Here is a 23,240-nt window from a genome sequence, read left to right as displayed (position 1 = left end):
AGGCAGGAGTTAAAGGGAAAGGCTGCTCGCCACTTTTCCAGGCTTTTTTAGCAACGCAAGCTGCACCTCTTAGGGACTCTATGCTCTTTGCCAGCCTCTGGATGTGGAGCCACACGGGGATGTGAGGCCAGTGTGAGTCCAAGACCACCAGGATATCAGAGAGCTGAGGCATCTTTACCATCCAGAGTGCTGGATGTGGCCAGATCCCCCAGCCACCCTCTGATCCCACATGTGCTGCTTCAATGCTCACTTCAGGGAGGGTTTCCACTACCTTCAGCAGCAGGAGGAGGTTTTTGCAAGAGCCCAGGGTCAGATTACCTTAATGTAATTAACAGATATGTTGATCAAGCAAGGAGAACAGCTATTGCCCTGAAACAGCGCCAAGAAAACTCAGGCACTCAGCTCCTCCAGTGGTGTTGGCACCAAAAGCAAGGAGTTTTTTGTACTGCTGGAGGAACTGGCAAGACCGTGGTGATACAAAGCCACAGCCTTGCTGCAAGCCCCAGCTTTTCACCCAGCTGATGGAGTCCTACTCTGGCAATATCCCATTTATTGAAAGGAATTGGGCCAGGAGGGGCTCAGGAGGTGCTTCCCACTCTCATGGAGGCAGCTGGAGCTGGGCAGGAGTGTCCTTAGCGCTCATCACTCATGACATCCCAACCATGCAGCAGCGTCAAAGCCATCCTGAGCCTCCTTCATCCTCACCCAGTGCATCCCAAGGTCCCTCAGACAGCTCTGCCAGCACAATTCCAACATGACAAATGGTCCAGATATCACAGAGGGTGGCAGGAAAGATGGATCTGGCCATGAGGAGAAATGTGGTTGCAGGGAAGGAGCAATTCTACCCTTGCTTCCTACCCTTTGGCACTGAGACAAGCTCTCCAGAACACTTTTCCCTCTGCTTTGGCTCTGTCAATCCCATAGTCAGATCCCAACACTGTAAATCACATCAGCCTGAGAAGAGGACATGCAACTTCCCAGCTCTGGGCCCAGGGCTCCTGCTAAAACTACTGACTGCAGACTAAACAAAGCTTTTTTTTACCCTGCCCACAGTCTGGACTCCTAACTGGAGACTCATCCAGCATGAAATCTATTCCCATTCCTTCCCCACCCCTCCCTGCCTCCACTGGTGCTGATGCTGGGGGACACATTGTGCCTCGATGGTAGGAAGGAATAAAATGCAACGTCTCGTTGGCAGCACTCTAAATAGAGAGAGAAATAAGATTTTAGAGCCCCCTTGCCTTTTGTTGGCCTTCCAACTTCCCCCAGTGCCTGTAGCCACACACAACGAGCTGGGAGGTGTGCCCAAAGCAGGAGCAGGAAGCAAAGCAAACTACAATTGCAGTAAACCACTTCAAAAAGGCTTCGGTTTCACTCAGAATTGCTTGAAAGGAAACTCGACGCCTCATCCTTCATCTTTCACACGTCTGAAAAGAAACATTCGTCTGATTGTCTGGGTTTTTCTTGGGAAAAAATGCATTTCTGGAAGTCACAGTTTAAAAGCAAAACATAAATAGGAAATATAAATGCTTCCTTAAAGCCATATTCGGGTTGTTTGTGAAAATCCCCAGCAGCTTTCATTGCCTCCCAACAGCGACTGAAAGATTTCAGGGGAAAAGTAAGACATTAGAGGCCACACTGCTATTTTATGGAGAACGTGGAAGGGGAAATCCAGAACAACTCTGAGCACAATGCTGAGGACCTTAGAGAGAAGCTTGCCTGGGGCAAACATCTCCGAACTGCTGTAATTACCGCGAAAGGTCACCAAGGACACCTCCCCGTGCATGCTAGAAAAACTCATGCGAGCATTTCGCGTGGTCAGCGCGGAGTTCTGACATTGAGCCACACGAGGTGACATCAGCAAACAGGCATTCCCCTCGCAAAGAGCTGAGGACATGGAGCACCTTCCAACTCCTTGCTCTCTTGGTTTGAAACACGGCCATTAACAAGTCTGAAGCGACCAAAAAAACGGGGATAAAAAGCGAAGGCTGCGCACGCATTGGCAGCAGCGAGGACAAAAGAGCTCAGTCTGCAGATATAATTGGATTTAAGAGCCAAATTTCTCCCGGGAGCTGGCTGCTGGGAGGTTCTCCTGTGTCCCATGATCCAGCAGGAGCTGGCTCCTGCCCACGGTGCCTATGGGGTGGCAGCCAGGTTCCGTCGCACGCCCACATCCACGCGCGGCTTTAGGGGAGCCCTAAGGAAAGGCAGATGCAGAAGGAGGTTTGCAGGAATTTTCATCCTGAGGTGCTTCCTTCCCCAGGTCCCCACCGAGGAGGGATGGGCTGCTGAGGAGAGAGGTCCCTCCACAGCCTCATCCCACAGCTGGAGCCATGTCCCCTCTCCTAGGACACCCCAGGGACACTCCGAGCAAGGAATCCTTCAAGCCCTGCCCTCCTCTCTGCACAACATCTGGCCACCTGGTCTCACCTGTCTCAGGCAGAATGACCATTTTGGGGCTGGACTGCTTCCTCCAGAGCCCCACATCTCACTGTCGGAGGTGGGGGAGAAAGCCTTTGACCCATTGCAGGCCTTTGTGAGGACTTGCTGTTGGCATCTGCCTCTCTTGGCAGGGTGAGTGTACAGTCATGCAGGCTGGAAGGGATCCTCACAGCCCCATCTGCTCCAAATCCCTGCTCAAAGCTGCAGGAAACAAACCCAGCACGTCCCCTGTGCTCCTGCAGCCAAAGGCACAGGTGGGGGACACGTGAGGAGCAGGGAAGGAGGCAGGAGGTCTCAACACAGGAAAAATCCTGCTCTGAGCACTGTGGAGAGCAAATCTGGGTGAGAAGAGGCTGCTGAAACACAAATAGTCCTGCCTGAACACCTCAGCTTAACCTCTCACTCCACACACAAAAAAACCCCCCAAAAAGCAGGTTTTAGCCCTCAACTCACATCCAAAGGAACACTCAGGCAAAGAACTGACCTTTAGCTGCAAAACCAAGTATTCTTGGTTCTTTTTTTCCTAAACTTTACTCCCTTCTTCCCAGACCTGGTGGCTCTGCTGTGCACCTCACAAAGCAGAGCTATCCCAGCAAGGGCCCACCTGCTTCATTTACCCCACACAGCCAAACTGGGAAGAGCAGGAACTGCTGCCTCAGAGGTGTCCCACAACCACACACTGGTGTCAAATAATGAAAATTCTGCAAAGCCACTTTTTGACTGAGCAAATTCACTTGTTTCATACTTTGTGATACAGGAAAACCCCTTCACCAACTCAGGACAAACCTTTCCCTGTGCTCATTCCCAGTGACAACCCTGCAGCACTTATGAGCTGCTCCTTCTCTGGCCTTTTTGTTTCATTCCAGAACACCAAAAGCAGAGCCAGGCCTGGAAATTAAACTGCCCCCACTAGTTTCATTCATAAATTTGGCTGCACAACCACCAAGTCAGCTATTGTTGTTATTTCTCACAGTTTACCACCTCCAAGCCAAGGAGTATTGTTTTTATTGCTATTGTGAGAACAAGAGCAGGGGAAAAAAATAATCTTATGCTTCCCTTCCCCTCCCAATCAAATATAATAGAGAAAAAAAAAACAAAAAAACCCTCAACAGAGCGGATGTTGGATCCTCAAGGATTTTTTTTTTTTTGGAGCTATCTACAGGAGCTCAGCCTGGCGCTGCAGGTTTCTGAGTCTGAATTTTTATCAATGGGCTGCACTGGGTCCATTTGAAAAGCCAGCAGGTGTTCGAACAATGAAGCAGAGCTGCCTCTACATCTGGGCCACAAAAGTCATCGCCGTGTTTACAAGAAACAGGATAAGCAAGAAAACATCCTGCCACAGGCACCTAAAAAGCTGCAGCCCCTTGTTATTCTTTTTTTTTTTTTTTTCTCACACTGGGCTGTTTATTTATAGCACAAGAAGCTGAAGCAGGAGGAGGAAAAAAAGAAGTGAGAGGTTTCTCACTCGTTTCCACGCAGGAGTGACGCACGTGCGACGCGGCGGGCGCTGGCTTGTATTGTCCCTTCAGCTCTGGGATCTCATTAACCCCTCAGCTCTGGCTGCAATTAATTAATGGTCAGGGCACAGCCTGCTGGGTTTGCTTCATCGATGTGACCAGTTAAGCCTGACTCATTGTGGGACACCCTGGAGGGAAACTGAGTCACCACGTTCTGGAAATAACGTCCCTAAAGCCTAAACTCACAGACATTGTGGGGGAGGGATGAGGGAAACTCCTCATCCTCAGCACTTAAGGTGGGATCCTGAGGGCCAACAGAGCAAGAGGATCTTCCAGAGCTCAGAGAGGACATAGAGGAACTTCTTCCCTTGCACAGTGCACCAAGCACATCTGCAGAACCAAGGGTTGTCACCAAATTTCAGCTGCTGATGGCTCGTGGTCCCCCACAGAACCACTGCTTCTGCAAGTTCTTTCTCATGACATTTTGCTCTGCTTCCTTTCGACTTTTAAGTTTTAAACAAAGCAGGACACATCCAATTTAGTAACAAGACCAAGTTTTTTAAATCAAATTCATTGAAGATGCACCAAAATGAAACCTCTAAAATATTTCTCACCATCCTTAAGAACAGCTCGGGAAGCTCCAAAGCATCTCTGCCTTCCAGACTAACACTTTGTGACTCAAGTCATTCTTATGTCCAGCAAAATTAAGTATTCCCTCCCCTCATGTCCTCCTTTTAATAGTTTCACTTCTGAAAGCCTTCAAAACACACCAGTTAGAGCCTCCCCTCAGAAACCTGGGGAAATGAGAGCTGAGCTGCTCAGCCTCTCGTGGAGTTTGACTTCCTTGCTTTTGAGCTGAGTCAAAGAGGATTAACTCAACAGGTGTTTTACTGAAGAGTGGGAGGGAAAACAAAACAAAACACAATGAAACAACTGCCTACGTGCACGAATAGCAGATGAATTTCTCCTCCTTTTCTGGGGAATGAACTGCTAAAGCAGATGGCAGCATCCCCTTCTCCTGCAGCCCCGAGTCACTCTTACTTCTGGCTTTAAACACTTCAAGTCCCAGAGCTCAAACGCTTCCCCTCAGTCAGGTCTGGAAGGGGATCTTGCTGATGCAGACTTGACCTCGAGGGTTGAGCTGCTCGCACTGCCCCTGACTCGTGGTCTCCTGCACCCTGGTCGTGCTCAGAGACACCAGCTGGAGTACAAAGGACTTTCCAGCAGCCTCTGTGCACGGTCTAGGATGGCTGAAGCCCAGACTGTTGCCCTGTAAATTCATGATAACACCTCAGAGTTCTTCTTTAATGAGCAGGATGACCATCAAACAGCACAGGAATAAACAGAGACCTCCCCTTTGGGCCATGGAAAGCAAATTACAAATTGCTATTCTGATTTCTCACCAACCCAGCTGGTCCCACCAAAGCTCCTGTTGGCCACAGCATGAGACATGGAGGCTTGGGTCAGCTAAAATCCCACTGCAGCTGGAGCTGGACAGAGGGAGCAGACAGCAGCTGAGGCTGTGTAGTGTTTGTGGAGAATTTCTTGAAGCTTTCAGAGATTAATGTGCACATAAGCCAGTGTTAGCACCCAAACTTTGTCATTTTTCCATCAAAATAATGAGAAAAGCACATAAAGCACTTCAGATTGCTGATGGTGAGCCTGTACAGTGAGGAAGTGGTCAGAGGCTCTGTATATCTTAGCAGAACTGAAAAGGGTCTGTCTAGAAGTGTCATTCCACATGCCATACTGAATATATCTTCACAAGAAATGCTACTTATTTCCAATATTTGAGTTGCAGGATGATATAGAAGTGAACTTTGCCCCTATAAGTGACTAAAGCTTGACAGAGGGTTTGTGTGAATTTATTAAAAACTCCTGAGCCGAAGCCAAACATTCAAGCCAACCAATGTCCTAAAACGTCTGCTTACAAATTACTTGGATAATTGCCAGAAGCCCGAGTCTGGTCCCTTTTTCTGTTTCTTTCTCACCCAAAAAACATCTGGTGTGTGTTGCCAGTCTGTATTGACTGCTCTCTTGATGCTGTAGGCATCTTTAGGAACAGCATCCTATATAATTAAATAGCTGAGCGCTGACGAACTGTTGTCAAGACAGAATAAAATCAATCCACTCCCTGTCGTGTCATAATGATACAGAGCTGGCACTGTTTGAACCAGCTTCTTTGGAAAGCTTTAATTTTATCAAACAACACTCTTTCAGGAGAGATGGTTTGGGGTTTTGCTTTTTAACAAAGAGAGAAGTGGAGTGCAGCACACTGCACTTAATATCTGGCTGAGATTTAAAACGCATGCTCCTTATGAAGTGTGACATTTTATCCCTGTAGCCACAGGAACATTTCCCACATTTAAGTGATAGAGGGAAAATTCTTCAAATTAGATTTGAACTTTATATCTTCTAATTCTGCTGCAATCCTCCTCCTCCATGTACCACGCTCGGGCCTGATGAACACACTGTTATATCAAAGTGTAACAGACCTGAGTGCTGACAAATCCCCTTCACTTAGCCTGGAAGTAAGCAGCAAACCTCCTGGAGATCCAGGAGTCAGTGTTAACTGGGAAAAATGACCCAATCACAAGGCTAAATGAAATGGTCAGTGCAGCCCAGCTGGCAGAGCCACCCCTCCTGGATGTCACCATGAGCTGGAAGCCAGCACTTGAGGCCACAAGGGTGACCCCAGCCCCCAAGGTTTGCAAAGGGCCACCCAGAGCTCCTTTAAACACTTCCATCCAAGCCTAAAGGAAAACCAAATACCCACCTGCAAGGAAGTCATGGTCAGAGGGAGGGAGCAAACCTCCTACAAAGGTGGGCTGGGTGAGTGGGGGTGTTCACCTGGAGAAGAGAAAGTTCCAGGGAGATCTCAGAGCCCTGAAGAAGCTCCAAGAGATCTAAAAAGGGACTTTGGACAAGGGCCTGGAGCACCAGTGCATGGGGGAATGGTTTTAAGCTGAAAGAGGGCAGGATTAGGTGGGATAATGGGAAGGAATTGTTCCTGTGAGGGTGGGCAGGCCCTGGCACAGGTGCCCAGAGAAGCTGTGGCTGCCCCTGGATCCCTGAAGTGCCCAAGGCCAAAGTGGACAGGCATTGGAGCAGCCTGGGACAGTGGAAGTTGTCCCTGCCCTTGGCAGGGGGTGGGATGGGATGATCTTTGAGTTTCCTTCCAACCCAGGCCATTCTGGGATTCTGTGAAGCCCTGAGCAACACCTCCCCAGGCTTGCCCATCACAAGGTTCTACTTACTTTCCAGACTCACAGGTTTGCTGTGCAACTCAGCTGTAACCAGGTCCCCATTTGGGAACAGTTGTCCTGCTGTAACTGCCATCCTTCAGGATGAGGAGAACCCACAAGGATCATCAGGTCCAACTCCTGGCCCTGGACACCCCAAAAATCCCACCCTGCGTCCAAGAGCCCCTTCAGAGGAAGCTGCAGACCCCAGTGAGGTCTGACCTCTGTCTCCTCCAGGCTGAACAATCCAAGTGCCCTCAAGCTGCTCCTTCCCTATCTTCTGTCTCTCCTTTGAACACCCTCTAACAGCTTTAGATCTTATCTAAAGCTGCCCCAGCCCAGAGCAGAGAGGACAGTGCCCTCCCTGGCCTGGCTGGCACTGCTGGGGTGATCCCCCAGGACAGGGATGTCCCTCCTGGCTCCAGGCACTGCTGACTCAGATCCAGCAGGCCACAGACCAGCACTGCCAGATCCCTGCTGCCCTCTCACTCCCCAGTGTGTCCCTGCCTCCAGGGCTGCCCCATTCCAGGTGCAGGATGCAGCACTGTTAAGTTTCACACAGCTGGGGAGTGCCCAGCCCCACAGAGCACATGGCACACGGCATCCCAGGCTGTCACACCTGTGTCACACCTGTGTCACACCGCAAACAGAGTGCTGGACTCCCAAGTGCTGGCCCAAGCCTCAGCCCACCCCGGATAGAGGAGGAAGCCCTGGACCCACAGCTTCTCCCTTTGCACCTCTCTGGGCCAGCAGCACTCAGGAAAAACCCATTCCACCTTCCACCCTGCACCCTGAGGGACAGCCCAAACCTCTGGAAGTGCTTTGAAATACAAGTTGCAAAGACAAAACATAATTCCCATTAGGTTGCTTGCTTTCCCTAAGCCCTCCTCAATAACAGACAGGTGCACTAAGCTCTTTGCCAGGGAGCCTCGTTGAGAGGAACAAGACCCTCCAGTTTTATGTTTTACGCCCTTTGTAAGCTCACAGTCACCTCTTAAGCTCGTAATAAAAGATTTTTTTTTTCAGAAATGATGGCACCTAGTTTCCAAGGCAGCGGGACTTTTAAGCCTGTGTTTGCAAGAGCCTGAGGAATTAGAGATGCCAAAAGGCACAGGCTGTACAAAACCCATCCCCTGTTCCTGCTGGATAGATCAAATAACACTTGGAGTTTTTAATGCAACACGAGCTGAACAAGGAAGTGGCCAGTGATGCTGTACAAAAAATGTACAATGAGTGGGATAACAGCTACAAATCCCTTTAATCTCTGGTCTTACCTCGACATCTCAGACTGCTTGGAGCCTGCAGGGATTATTGGAGACGTGTGATTCCAGAATGGAAAGAGGGAGATGCTTCATGGTGATCACTGACCATGAGTGGTCTGCTGGACCTCAGCTGCAGTGAGCACAGAATCATTTTGGCTGGAAAACACCTCCAAGATCATCAAGTCCAACCTGTGACCAATCCCCACCTCGTCACCTAACCCCAAGCACTGAGTGCCATGTCCAGGAAATCCTTGGACACCTCCAAGGATGGGGACCCCACTGCTGCCTGGGCAGCCCCTTCCAAGGCCTGAGCACCCTTTCCATGGAGAAATTCCTGCTGCTGTCCACCCTGAGCCTGCCCTGGCCCAGCCTGAGGCCTGTCCCTGTTCCCTGGAGCACAGCCTGACCCCCTGGCTGTCCCCTCCTGTCAGGCAGAGCCACAAGGGCCCCCTGAGCCTCCTTTGCTCCAGGCTGAGCTGTGGGGACACCACAGCCCAGGCAGACCTGTGTCCTTTCACTACAAATTACTGAAAAGCTCAAGGAGTCAATTGGAACCCTGTTGGAAACCAGAACATCTCCCACTCCCTGCTTTCTCCTTTTATAAATGTCTATTTTCTTAACCAAATGTCTAATTTCTAAACCAATTACTTACTCTTAGTCATCCACAGCTCCCATTTCAGCTCAAAAGCAGGCTCCTTTCCCATGGAAGAAAAAATAAAAACCAACTCTCCTCATTTCATAATTAATTTTTCTTCATGACTTTTCCCAGCAACACAACTCATTTTTTTTCCCAAGTTCTCTATGAACTGATGAAAATGAAAATCCCCTCAGCCTCCCTGCACGCTCTCATGTGCATCACTTCTTTGTAGCTTAATTTCCCATTTTTAAAAGGAAGACATTTGCTTTCCTCCAAATTTTTTTAGGGGGGGGGGGAGAGTGGAGAAGGCAGGTGGGGAAAGTGAGCAATAAATATTATTTCATCATTAATACAATGACAATCTTGTGCACTGTGACACCGAGGTGCTAACAGAGGGCAATAAATTCACATTAATAATTAACATCCACATCATATCAAGCCATCTTGGTGCTCTCATTTCAACTGCTTCAGAAATCTTCCTACTTCTTTATTGCAAACACATGCAATAGGTCGATCAGTCCTTAAAGCCACACACGCTGATGGAGACAGCACTGCTGGGACTCTGCAGGTAAAACTTTTGGCTGAAAAAAGCACAGTTTGGCATCAGAAGTGGTGAACAGATGCCAGCACCAATGGAAATAAAAATGCAAGGTTCCTATTTGGGCTGCAAAGACTGGAATATTTTATTTAAAAAGGAATAAAATACAAGTTACTTACTGCTTTTGAGACCCTCCTGACCTGCACGTGGATGAGGATCAGGCACTGGAAGGAAGCAGACAAATTTCCCATGTTAATTTCAGCATGAAGAACCACTTTGATATTAACATTGAAAATTACAAGCTGATTTTACAGCATTTTCCAACCTCAGCACGAAGAAAATGCAACAAGTCCTCCTAAAAACCCCCCACTGATCCCATACACTTAAAGAAATGATGTGGTCGGCATAGTCATCATATGGCTTGAAGAATAATATCCTTAGATGCTTTTATTATGGTCTTCAAGATTCATGTTTTCAAGCTTTTCCTCCAAAACCAGGGAGGGCTAGAAACTTTATTTCAAAAACTTGATAGCCAAGAGTCTCACCTAATTATGTGGACTGGGGCTTCAATGGGAGAAAAAAAAAGGGGGGGGGGGCAAAGAAAGAAAAGGAATGCAGGCATACAGAAATTTGTGTTAAAAAAATATGATCACTGGCAAAACTTTACTTATTGTCCCAAACTTCTTGCTTTTTTACTTTCTCATTGGCTCTGTGGATGAATGCATTTCCCCCCCAAAATCTGTGCTGTAATCCTGTCCTCTAAACTGTTTTTTTAAGTGTTAAGGGAGTGGAAGACCACTAGAAAGTTGCCTCAATAGGGAAAGAAAGAAGAAGAAGAAAGAGGGAAAATGTGAATGCAACAGGGACAAGCCCTTGGGTGGAGAAGGAAATAACAGGGAGGGGGGAAACTAAAAAAAAATAAGGAGGAAAGAGAAAAAATACAGGAAGGGGAAGAAAAGTGGGAGAAAGTAGAGGAAAGGGGTAGGAACATATAGGAAAAGGGAGAAAAGGAAACGTAGGAAAGGGGGGAAAAGGAAAAATACATGGAAGGAGGGAAGGAAAATAAAGGAAAGAGTGAAAGGGGGAAGGAAGATAAAAGAAAGGGAGAAAAAAGGAAAATAAAGTGAGGCAAAGAAAGGGGAGTGAAGGAAACTAATGGGGAGGTGAAAGTAATGGGGGGCTGGCAATGCAACTCGGGGAAAAAACCAAAACTAAGGGAGCGGGCGGTGTGATACTGATAGCAACGAGGGATGGTTTTAAAGTAAAAAATGAGAGATTTAGATCAGATTCAGAGAAGAAATTCTTGACCTTAAGGGTGCTCAGACCCTGGCACAGGGTGCCCAGAGCAGCTGTGGCTGCCCCTGGATCCCTGGCAGTGCCCAAGGCAGGCTGGGCAGGGCTGGGAGCAGCCTGGGACTGTGGAAGGTGTCCCTGCCCATGACAGAGACATTGGATGGGCTTTGAGCTCCTTTCCGACCCAAACCACCCCGTGATTCTGCGGCCAAAAAAAAAAAAAAAGGTTTAAAAAAGAAGGCGGAAAGCCTGGAGCTCCGTTGGCTCGGAGGAGAAGCCGCGGGCACGGCTTGGCCCCCCCGGGCTGTGTCCAAGGCAACGCCGCGGCCGCGGGCGGCTCGGCCGTGCCCGTGCCGGTGTCGGTGCCGGCCCAGCGAACTCAGGCTCGGTACCCCGGGGCTCCAGGGACGTGCCGGTGTCGGCCCAGCGGGATTCGGGCTCGGTTCCCCTCGACCCGGGCTCCGCCTCGGTGCCGGTGCGGCTCTCGGTGCTCAGCATGTCCCAGAAGTGAGTAGCCCGGGGCTGCAGCGGGGCTGAGGGCGAGGATCCCCTCAGAGGGCTGGGACACGGCCCGGGGGGAGGCGGGTGTGTGCATCCACAAAGCGACCGCGTCCTCACAGGAAAACCGGGCAAATGTTAACGTTATTCACTCAGACCCTTTGTGCAAAAAGTTCCTCTCTCTTTACTGTTCGTGAGAATCTCCTCAGAGGGGTTGGACACAGCCCAGGGGGAGGCAAGTGGGTGCTCCCACAAAGCCACCGCATCCTCTCAGGAAAACCAGGCAAATGTTAAAATTATTCACTTGGACCCTTTGTGCAAAAGGTTCCTCTGTCTTACAGCCCACTGTTAGTGAAAATCGCCTCAGAGAGGGGTGAGGAGACACAGCCCGAGGGGAGGCGAGTGCACCCCACAAAGCCACCGCATCCTCGCAGGAAAACCACTTAAATATTAACATTATTCACTCAGACCTTAGTGCAAAAGGCGTCTCTCTCTTTACTGTTCATGAAAATCGCCTCAGAGGGGTGAAACACGGTCCGGGGTGAGGCGGGCGGGTGCACCCACAAAGTCACTGCATCCTCACAGGAAAGCCAGGCAAATGCTAAAGTTGTTCCCTCAGACCCTTTGCTCAGAAAGTTCCTGTCTCTTACAGCTCACTGTTTGCAAAAATCGCCTCAGAGGGGTGAGGAGACACAGCCCAGGGGGAGGCGAGTGCACCCACAAAGCCACCGCTTCCTCACAGAAAACCTCTTAAATGTTAACATTATTCTGAGTTGTTAACATTAGCCTGAGTTATTCACTCAGACCTTAATGCAAAAGGTTCCTCTCTCTTTACTGTCCGTGAAAATCGCCTCAGAGGGGTGAAACACAGCCCGAGGGGAGGCGGGTGCACCCCACAAAGCGACCGCGTCTGCTTAGGAAAACCGGGCAAATCTTAAAATTATTCACTCAGGCCCTTTGTGCAAAAGGTTCCTCTCTCTTACAGCCCACATCGTGTCTTGTTGCCCCCCAGTAATTTTAGCACAGTGCAAAGCTTTATGAGTTTGTCTGCAAAAAATAGACAATGACAGCATTGGATCCAAGTGCCTGCAAAGAGCAGTGCTCATTGCCCCAGAAACATCACTCCAAGCCCAGCAAGTATTATTATTATTATTATTGTGCTGCAGGGCTGAGAGCTAAACTGTGAGCATCTTCCGTAATGTTATCCCTCACTGTTGTGCTGTTTGCTGCTCCCAGCTCCAGCAGCACAGCCCAGTTTGTGGAGGCTCTTTTTCCCAGTTCCAAGCTGGGTATGGCTTATTCAAGTTCACTGAATAATTGTGCATTAGTAAAAGCAAAACAGAAAACACCTCGAGGTGATTTTGCTACCTCCTTCTGCTCCTCTCCTTTACACCCAGACCTGACCATATCCAAACTGCAGGTTGTGAGCAAAGCCTTTCCTGGCATCTTTCCCATGGTCTCTCTCCTCTGGCATCAGTGGTACCAACCTCAAAACCCACTGCTTCTTTTGCCCAATATCCCATTTCCAAGCTCACAGCTTTTTGCCAGGGAAAATGCCCTCAGATTCTAAACCATCCTTCCAAATTCAGAACCAGAGCAGCTCTCCTTGTCACCAGCACCTTGGGATTCATAGAGCTATTAAGGATGGACAAGATTGCAAAATCACCAAATCCAACCATCAAACAAAACATATCATTAAATGCCACATCTGCTTCCAGGGATGGTGACTCCACTGTTCCCCCTGGGCAGCCTGTTCCAATGCTTAACCACTCTTTTCAGTGAAAAACGTTTTCCTTATAACCAATCTGAACCTTCTTGGCTTAACTTGAGGAGATTTCCTCTTATCCTAGTGCTTGTTGCCTGGGAAAAGAGGCTGAGCCCCAGCTGACCACAACTCTCTTTCAGGCAGCTGCAGAGAGCAATAAGGTTTCCCCTGAGATAGTTTTCTCCAGCCTTCTTTTCTCCACTCTCGCCTCCACACATTGGCAGAGCCAGACACCAGTGAAAACTCCACTGCTTTCCAGCCAGGCAGCTCCTTGGTTCAGGAGAGGAAGGTGAGAGGAATGAAGAACAACATCCCCAAAGGCAGGGCAGAGAAGGTCTGGGAGCTGTGTCCAAGGACAGACCCATCTCAGCCTGCAGTTGGAGGAAAGCTTGGATCCCTGGTGGATCCAGTGCAGGGCTTGTATAAATCCTGCCTAACACTCTCATGGAATCAGTTAAGTGAAGTTCACAGGGTAGTGGAGAGTTGTCTGAATTGTGCTCTTTAAAAGGGAAAAAAAAAAAGAAAAAAGAGATAAAGGAAGAAAGAAAAAAAACCCACAAAAGCAGTGTTTGACCTCTTCTTCAGAGTTATCTCAGAATCTGTCATTCCTACCCAGTCTCTGGATCATGGCTGCTGTTATTTGAGCCAGATTAACACCAAAGGAGTCAAACTGAGCATAGCTGGAAAAATACTTGTGCTTCAACTGATTTGCCTTGGTTTAATTTTCAGAGAGACAGGGATTTTAGCATTTCCTATGGCATTGCCAGCACTGAACAGCAAATCCATATAACAGGATCATATGCCCATGCCCCATGACAAGAGCACACATCCACTCCTGTTTCTGAGCAAGGTGCTGCTCAGGGACTCCAGTTTGGTGTTGAACCCCCTTGGCTCAGGTTGCTGTAATGGCACTGTAGCTGTGCACAGCACAGGATTTACAGCTGGGCTAATCCAGCCCTTCCTAAACATGAGCTAGAGCTGGATCTCAAAGGCTACTGTTAATGTGGTTGGTTGCAGTGAGGTTATGCTGGCTGTGCACCATAAATCAGAGTTGTTTAGGTTGGAAAAGCCATCTGAGATCATCCAGTCCAAGCCTTAACCCAGCACTGCCAAGGCCACCACTAACCCAAGTCCCCAGGAGTCACATCCAAATGGCTTCTAAATCCATCCAGGGATGGGGACTCCACCACCTTCTTCTTTCCATGAAGAGATTTTTGCTGATATCCAGCCTGTCCTGTATCTTCCCAGTAGCTAAACTGGGCTGACAAGAAGGCTGGAGAGGGACTTTTCACACACCAGGTATAAAATAATAGGACAAGGAGGAATGGCCTTAAGCAGGAGGGCAGGTAAAGATGGGATATTGAGAAATTCTCCCCTGGCAGGGTGGGCAGGCCCTGGCACAGGGTGCCCAGAGCAGCTGTGGCTGCCCCTGGATCCCTGGCAGTGCCCAAGGCCAGGCTGGACATTGGGGCTTGGAGCAGCCTGGGACAGTGGGAGGTGTCCCTGCCATGGCAGGGGGTGGGATGGGATGATCTTTGAGCTCCCTTCCAACCCAAACCATTCCATGATTCTGTTATTCTACAAACCTTCCCTGGTGCAACTCAAGGCAACTCAAGGTGCTTTAAATGCTATGTGACAAAAATGACTTCCAACAGCCTGCCTTACCTGAAGGCAGCGAGACAAAGAGACAATAATGCAAGGGGGTTGGTTATGAGAAAGAACTTTGGTTCTTCAGAAATAGAAATGCTACATAGCTTTCCTGGTTCCGAGGCACGTTCACCACCCTCCAGGTGCTGTGATTCTCAGAGGTGTGGGCTAAAGCAGCAGGTTTAATTCCCCTGCCTCAGGAAGCTGTGTCAGGGCAGGGAGGGAGCTCAGAGTCACCAGTGCTCTCTTAGGGTCACTAAGTGCAGCAGGCAGCCAAGGGGGCAGTCAGCATGCCCCGACATGCCTGGGATTTTCCAGGGGCAGTCTCAGCCTCGGGAGGGAACAGAGCCATCAAGTGCAGGGTGATTAAAAAGTGCTGGGGTGTCTCACTTCCCAAAGCACTCAGCCCCAGCATTTGCATGCAGATGTACCTTCTGTTCCAGACACTGGAGATTCACAGAGATGCTGCTGCATTTATGTTTTCCTGCTGTTTCCTCCTCTTTTATGGATGTGTTTACCCTCTCCTTGACCCCTGGGATCCTGACCAGTGATTTCTTACCTTGCCCCTGACAGCCCTAGCCCAGACACGTTCAAAGCCAAGCCTTGGCACTGCTACCACTCCTGCCAGGTTTTAATCAGCTACAAGACATTTGCCACTGCCACCAAGGAGCTTTAAACAATCAAAGCGCTTTAAAATTTAATCTCGTGTCACAAATAGAATTTATATTAATTCACTGGTTAAATATTGATCTAAGACAAGATCCTGAGCATCTCCCTCCCTGCTTCCAACAGAAACAGCCAAAGCAGAGCTCTCTGTTTTACATCACATCCCCGAGGCTCAGCTGAAGAAAATTAAGGTTGCAACACCCAAATGTGAAAAAATGTCAGTGCAACTTCTGATCCCCCCTGCTGTCCCCCCTCACGTTCTGTGGCTGCATTACGATGCAGTTTCTGATGCTGTGATCACATCCTATTCCCTTCCCACGGGGCCCCAGCCTCATGCAGCCATTGGCCCGTTGTTGAATATTTCTTTTTATCCCCTCATTCAGCGTCTGGCCTCGGGCCATATTCTTCAAATTCCAACCAAACGCCACAATTATTAGCTTCCTCCTGGGCATTCCTTGCATGTTCTCTCTCATACATCTCCCAGGCAGTCACAGATTCATCTTTGCCCCTCTTTCCACCCCTGGTGAGCATTAGCACATCGTCTTGCTTATGTTAAAGCAGGAAATCAGAGACAGGATCAAATTGATCACAGCTAAGACTCAAAGCTACAACTCCCTCCTGTGCCTCCCTTCATCCTTAATGACCAGGTAGGGAAAGATCTTGTGTATTACTCCTTCAGTGTCTCCTCTGGGAAAAAGCATTGTCAGTGGAAATATCCCAGCAGCATTTGTGCTGGAAAACAGGGAAAGAAAAGGCTCCAGTTTTCCAGGAAACTGAGTAGATCCTGCTCCTGGCAGGGATAGGGCAGCACCCAGCCCTTTATGCATGGAATTGTAGGCAGCTGGATGGGTAATTTCTCCTTCCTGGCCTAAGGAAGAGAGGGGTAAAAGGAAGATGACACAGGATGGTTAAAGCTGAAATAAACTTTGTTGTCAGAAGCAGTGAAGTGTGTTACAGGCAAATACTACTTGGAAGGAAAAATTCTGCTTGCAAAGGAGAAGAGGCTGCTGTTCATGTAATAACACAGAATAGTTTGGGGTGGGAAGGGACCTTAAAGCTCACCTCCTGCCATGGGCAGGGACACCTTCCACTACCCAAGGCTGCTCCAAGCTCCATCCAGCCTGGCCTTGGACACCTGTGCCAGGGCCTGCCCACCCTCATAGGGACAAATTTCTTCCCAATATCCCATCTATCCCTGCCCTTTGGCAGTGGGAAGGCATTCCCCCTTGTCAATAGTCTCTGTCCATCTTTCTTGCAGGTTCCCTTCAGGTACTGGCAGGCCACAGTTAGGTCACGCCAAAGCTTCTCTTCTCCAGCATTCCCAGCTCTCCCAGCCTTTCCCCATGGAGCTGGCCCATCCCTCTGCTCATCCTGGTGCCTCCTCTGGACTGTGTGCAGCAGCTCCAGGTCCTTCCTGTGCTGGGCCAGCTCTGCAGGTGGGGTCTCACTGAGCAGAGCAGAGGGGCAGAATTCCCCCTTTCCTGCTGCCCACACTGTGGGATCAGCCCAGGGCACAGCCCAGGCAGGAGCTGAGGGACAGGAGGGCAGCCTCTGGAGCATTGGACAGCTCAAAATAGCTTTTCCCACACCTTAATTGCTTTGCCATTTAGGAAAACATTGTTTTTTTAAAAAAACCCATGAAAGAAAACAGTTCTTTTTCCTGCCAGCCTTGTGAGTTAGGCTGGAGCAGGTGCCTGAGACCTGCTGAGGTGTGTTGCTGTTGCTGCTGCTGCTGCTCCATGGAGCTGCTTCCTCGCCTTCCCTGTGGTTTCCCATTACATTTCTGCCACACAAATCTTTTATTCCCCCTTCACTTTCTGTCATAGTAGCCAGGACTGAAATTGGAGATGACAGAAGCACAGAGCTGTTCACGTTAACAATGCCAGCAGGCTGTGTGTTTTCTTCTCTTGTCACAACCAAAGCCTACTGAGGTTTAGCCTTTATTTTCCCCCAAATGCTTCCAACTCTGTAAAACATCGTGGCTGGAGCAAGCCTGCTTAAAAAGTCATCTGGCAGAGTCACATTCACCACCAGCTGAGAAGTTTGGCATAATTGTGAGACTAATCTTATTTTAGAAGCAAGGCAGGCTTAAACAGGCTCATGAGCCTGAACTGCTCCAGACTGCAGGCTAAAGGCTTTGAAATCAGCAATTAATTCCGACAACATTTCAGGCAATTTGGTTCACAGGATCAGTGCTGAGTTGGAAGGGACCCACCAGAGCCATTGATCCAACTGCTGGGCCTGCAGTTGGATTCCACAGGACACCCCAGGAACCCCACCCTGTGCCTGAGAGCATTGTCTAAGCACTTCTTGAGCTCAGACACGTTTGTTGTAAGGCCACACTGATCTCTGATTCTGCCTGCACAAAAAATGTTTGCCTATAATAGGGCAAAAGAGAAAAGGGGGGTTACTCCTGTAACCCCACAACACCTGTGAGGGAACAGGTAACTGCTGACCTGGATCAGCCAGCATCACCCTAAGCCTGGTGATTTTTAGATAGAGAGAAGAAAAAAAAGCAGCAGCAGCAGCATAAAAAACCCTTTTTCCTCTCAGGGCCTCACTTTCCCCTCCCAACCTTTGTCTCTTGTTTCTTTATTTTCCCGAGGCTGCAGGGCAGGGTTTCCCTCCCCCGTGTTTGCCCAGGGCTCAGCACAATGCCTGACCTGTCAGGCTCCCAGTGTGGCCAGGGGACCCCGAGCTGTGGCCCCTGCGTGCACTTCCTTGTCACCAGCCCTGCATCTCTGTCCCTGCTGCCTGTGTGTCCTGTGCCAGGCTCCCCGAGCCCTGCTCCACATCCCTGGAGCTGTCACAAGCCCTGGGGCACTTTCTCCAGCCCCATTGCTGAGAAAGAAATACAAGGTGGCTTTGCAGTGGCAGCAGAGGTTCCTTCAGCAGCGGTTTAACACACACAATTTAGAGTTCCTTTAATCACACAGGAGTTCCCAAACGAGGTGAGGAAAGCTGGAGTCAGAGTCAAATGTTTTCCCTTCCACCTCCTTCCATCCATCAGGATAAACCAGGGAGACCCAGGCACACTTCACTGTTTCAGCTTTAGCATGGGAAAGCAGGAGATATTGCTGAGGGCAGCCCAGAAAAACCAGGCAGCAAAGAAGCCAGGCGTCAGCCCATGCACAAATCCAGAGACAAGCTGTGCCATGTCCTGGAATGCCAGGGGCAGTGTTCCCTCTGGCAGGGAGTGAAACCCAGAGACGCTCTGGGGGGAAGAAGAAAAGGCACACAAAGGTGACCCCACTGATGGCAGATTGCTGCCCTGGCTCAGGAGCGGCCTGAGGGACAGCTTGCATGCTCAGCACAAACCCTTCCAAGAGGGGCATGCTTCAGCCTTAAAACCAGCCCAGCACCAGTGAGCGGGCTCACCTCAGCTGGACTGCAAACCAACAGGCTTTTCCAAGTGTTGGGAGAGATGGGGCAAGCAAACATGCAGACTTGGAGGGCCCTACAATACTAAAACAAGGCATGCACAATTTGGCAGGATTTTAAACATCTCTTTGTAACTTCAGCAGGAGAAAAAGCCTGTGTTGTTAAGCTTCACTCTACATAAGGAGAGCAGGTTTTATTTTGAGCAATAAAAGTGAGATTTGAACTGGCAATCGGGCTACGGGCAAAAGAAATTCTCAAACCCATGTTTTAGTCTCTGTTTCTACTCTGTGGGAGGGAAGAGAAAGGACATCAGTGAGGAGTTAAAGCTCTGACCTTCCCTCCAAGCTGTGAGCTGCCAGAAATCACTCTGGGGACTCTGGAGTTCAGTCACTTGATGTGCTTCTTCCTCATCCCATTACAGCATTGCTTATTTCCCCCATAACACCCCTATTTGGGAGTTGCTGTGACAATTTGTAGCATTACTTACAGTGCTTTATGCACAGAGAGATCAGGAGACAGCTTTCTCTCCCAGGATTTTATTTTCTTAAGCCTTGAATAAGAAAGTTAGGCTCATTACCTGCACTAATAGGTGAGCTAGAGGCTCTAATCCAACCTAAATCTGGTGGAATATCCTTGGGCACAGACACAGCTCAGGACAGAACAGAGCCTACAAGGTGGACCAGTCACAGTAAATAAAAGCCCAGTGCATTCAATGCTACATTGTCCTCCCCCTGCAGCGTGTGGAAGCAATTTTGAGGCAGTTCACAATTTAATGCAAAGGGGCACTGAGCAAATAGGCAAAAATTCCAACAGGGACTTGGGGATCACACGGTGTCTGATTCACAGGCAAGGAGAGGCAGTGCTCTCCTTTGCTTTTAAGGCATGACCTTGAAGTTATTCCTCCTGACTACCCCTGAGCACGTTTGTCTCTAAAGCTGAAAGGCTCCTCTGCTTCACAGCAGCTCTGCCAAGTGCCCCAAAAGGAGCTCTAAACACCTGGCAGAGCTCACCCTTCAGACTAGGCCAGAAGGGCTCTCATTTGGACCTGGGATAACCATTTTAATCCCATTTTGGGGATGTGTCCTCTAGTTTTTAACCAGGGTGAAGCAGTATAACACTCAAATCAGATTTCTGCTTGGCCTCTATCCATCCCATGCCTAAGAAACTTGGGGGTCAAGTTGGGGGTCCCAAAGGTGGCAGTGACCCCGAACACAGCAGGTAATTAGGGTTATCAGCTACAAATTTACCACTTTCACATCCACCTTCTCCTTCAGCCCTTCATTTTCCAGTGGGCCCATCCTTTCTTTTGCCCTCATGTTGCAAAAGCCACAATCATCCCATAATATCCATAGTCTTAACATCTGACCCCCAGCAACCGTGTGCTTATCTGATAAACTAATGCTTTATGGAAGCAATTATGTCCTATCTGCAGTGCCTCATGGAAACGTCCTGCAGCCCCCTCCTCTCCTCCCTCCAGCAGCCATTCCCAATGTAAAAAGAAACTGGATATGAGCTAGCTCAGCAGGAGGAACCACTTGACATTCCTCACTCAGAGAAGGCAGATTATTGTAAATCGGTCACTTCTGCGTGCACAGAGCAACCTGCACGGGAAAGGCTCCAGCCCCAGCATCCCCAGGGCTCATCAATCAGCGGGATGGCTGTGGGGACACCCCACAGGGCTGGGCTTCCTCCGAGGCTGACAAGCCGTGCCCTATCCGTGAGAAATCACACAAAGTACGCAGGACACCACGCCGTTTCCTCCCGCGCTGGAAAACCCGCGTGCCTCACATCCTTCCGTGCCCTGGCTCCAGCCCTGCTGGCCTTGCTCGGCCCCGTCTCCTCCCCTCGGCCGGTTTGTTCTGTTTATCTCCTGCACCTGGCTTAATTGCCGCAATTGACTGATACGGGTGGTGCAGTGGGATGTAAATGAAGCAGGAAAAAAAGGGAAGGGGAAAGAGCTGGGTGGGCTGCAGAAGCATTAGGAAAAGCAAGGCCAGCTGCATCCTGCAGAAAGCCAGGTCAGCTGAAGTGTATAATACGCCCTCTAAAACATTAATGGTGCAAATTCAATAGCAAGGTTTGGTTGTTGGTGTTTTTGCTGACTGCAAGGGGGAGTCCCACAGCCCTGTCACCACCCAGGGCACCCCACACTCGGGGCACTCAGGGCTGGAGTTTGTCCTGTCCCACTCCACACATCCCTCTTGCAGCACAAGCCTTGGGTCACTCTGACCTCCAGGACTGCCAAAGATAAGATCAGCTCACAGAGCTCCAACATTTATTGTCATGCACAAACAATGCTAACAACATCTGTCCAGCTTTCTGGTCGGGATCAATAAACCAACACTCCCCCAATGCAAGGTCTGCTCTCAAAGCTCATCTAACAATGGCAGGCCTTTTGCTGTTCTCATGCCTCTTTGAGAAGCTCTAGGAACAGCAACTTGGTTCAGCAAGGATGGGTCTAGATCGCACCATTGAAGCCTTCATTCCTGGGATTAAGGAGCAAGTCAGCTGTCCCTCTTTCCATAGCCACTGTTTTCCCCTCACCAGGACAGTGTGAATGAACTGATTTTCTCCCAACACAACCGTGGCTCAGCATAGAAGGAATTTCCTTGCTCTATTCCTAGAGAGGCATTTTCAAAGATGTAGGATTTTTTAACACTTTTCACTGCCAAGAGTCTCCATCTGGCAAAGGAGAACAGGACCTAAAAGTGTCTTCTCTGCCACAGGTGTTATTAACACCCTTCCATGACAAACCTGCTTGGTTTGGCAGGAAGGTCTTGAGCCCTTCTCTGAATAAAAACCTCATGGCTCATTTCTTGCTCCTTTAGGCTCATCCCCCAGGACATTCTGATCTGCTTTTCCCATAAAAAGCCACTGACAGCCAGCCCGTGCTCACCTCAGAACTCCACCTATTCCTACCAAAACTACCAAGTGAGCAGCATTACTGCTCCTGGATATGGAGATGGCCTGAGGTGACAGCTTCCATGCCACATAATCCCACAGCCATCAGACCAGACATTTAGCAATTCCCTGGAGCGCAATAGTTGCTACCACAGAAATAAATCAAATTATTTTCTTTACCTCACATTTGAATTAGGGCCCCCAGCTTCACTCCAGCATTTGCACCAACCCCACCCTTACCCTGCAGTTAATGCCAAGCAACCACTTCAGAAAGGCAGAACAGCTCTAGAAACATGAATTGGTCCAGATCCTAAAATTGCAGAGCTTCAAATAGTCCTTCCCCATATTAAAAGGGAGAAGGACTATTAAAATGCCTATTAAAAGGCATTGGAGGGAGACACCTTTTCAATTAAACCATTTTCTCAATTAGCACAGCTGAATAAAACTCCTGGCACTGTTGGGGGTTGTAACTTCAAGCACTTGAAGGATGCTTCAAGCCTTTTAGAATGAAGTTGGAAAGCTTTAAAGTATTAAGCTTGTTTTAATAAAACAAACCCAGAAACTTCTGCTAATGGTTTTCAAAATGCTTTGTAGTTAAAAACTGTCACAGACATATTTTCTGAAAAATCCTTTGCTAGGATTTTTTCTCCTGAGGAGCTGAGAAGCCTCAGAGGAAAAGAAAAACAACAATTATCTGCTGCTGTGGAATGCAACAGGTGCATCTTTGGTTGGTCCATGTGAGTTGTTTCTACTTGATGACCAATCACAAGTGCAGCTGTGTTGGGACTCTGGTCAGTCACAAGATTTTATTACCATTCCATTCCTTTCTTTTCTAGCCTTCTGATGAAATCCTTTCTAATATTCTTTTAGTATAGTTTTAATACAATATATATCATAAAATAATAAATCAGCCTTCTGAAACATGGAGTCAAGATTCTTTTCCTGAGATGAGAAACAGGGGGCCCCCGTGAACACCACCACAAAAAACCTCCTTATGAATGTAATGGCTGACACTTCCAGGCTTGCTCTGTGAGAAATCCACACCCTCAGAGCTCTGGCTCTGTGCGCTCACTCCTGCTTTCATATCAGGCTGACACGAAATTCTCCTCTTCCCAACCAGCACTTGCTGCCAGATATGGGCAGACACCCAGAAAGAGCTGGACGTCATGCTGCAGAGAGAGAGAGAGGAGTTCCAGGAGCCCCAGGAGGACGCTGAGGAGGCGATGAAGATGCTGGCCACGGCCTACGTGCAGTACCTGGCCATCCTGCGGAAGCTGGACGAGGCCCACGCGCCCCTGATCCACCAGCAGAAGCGCGCGGCCGTGCGGCAGGCGCTGGACGGCGTCATGGGCCGCATCCTGGAGATCAAGGGGGAGATGGTGGCCCTGGAGAAGTGCGAGTGCCACTCCATGGCTGCCGTCCTCAAGGAGCTGCAGCGAGTGCCGGTAGGGCTGCCTCCACAGGAAACACGGCTTCTGGCTGTACGCCTTGTATTTGTAACCTGGTTTAAT

At 49.2% G+C, this 23,240-nt stretch overlaps 2 protein-coding genes across 7 annotated transcripts in view; one reads left to right on the top strand and one right to left on the bottom strand.

Annotated features, from left to right (window-relative positions):
* ACKR3 (atypical chemokine receptor 3) overlaps positions 1-9,774 on the bottom strand; it is a 44,540-nt gene extending 34,766 nt beyond the window's left edge. The window contains exon 1 of the mRNA XM_074548924.1: positions 9,758-9,774. The gene's annotated coding sequence lies outside the window, so the exon portion shown is untranslated. The remainder of the gene's footprint in view (positions 1-9,757) is intronic.
* A 1,367-nt stretch (positions 9,775-11,141) lies between these two features.
* The window catches only part of DRC11 (dynein regulatory complex subunit 11), a 109,126-nt gene continuing 97,027 nt past the window's right edge, over positions 11,142-23,240 (top strand). For all 6 annotated transcript variants that reach the window (XM_074548922.1, XM_074548921.1, XM_014273135.3 and 3 more), the window contains exons 1-2: positions 11,142-11,378; positions 22,850-23,174. In XM_074548922.1, coding sequence (XP_074405023.1) covers positions 11,368-11,378; positions 22,850-23,174 — 336 coding nt within the window. In that variant the 5' untranslated portion in view covers positions 11,142-11,367. The remainder of the gene's footprint in view (positions 11,379-22,849; positions 23,175-23,240) is intronic.

Source organism: Zonotrichia albicollis, chromosome 10, assembly GCF_047830755.1.
Source record: "Zonotrichia albicollis isolate bZonAlb1 chromosome 10, bZonAlb1.hap1, whole genome shotgun sequence".
Taxonomy (NCBI): Eukaryota; Metazoa; Chordata; class Aves; order Passeriformes; family Passerellidae; genus Zonotrichia; species Zonotrichia albicollis.
This window is presented reverse-complemented; position numbering and strand designations above follow the sequence as displayed.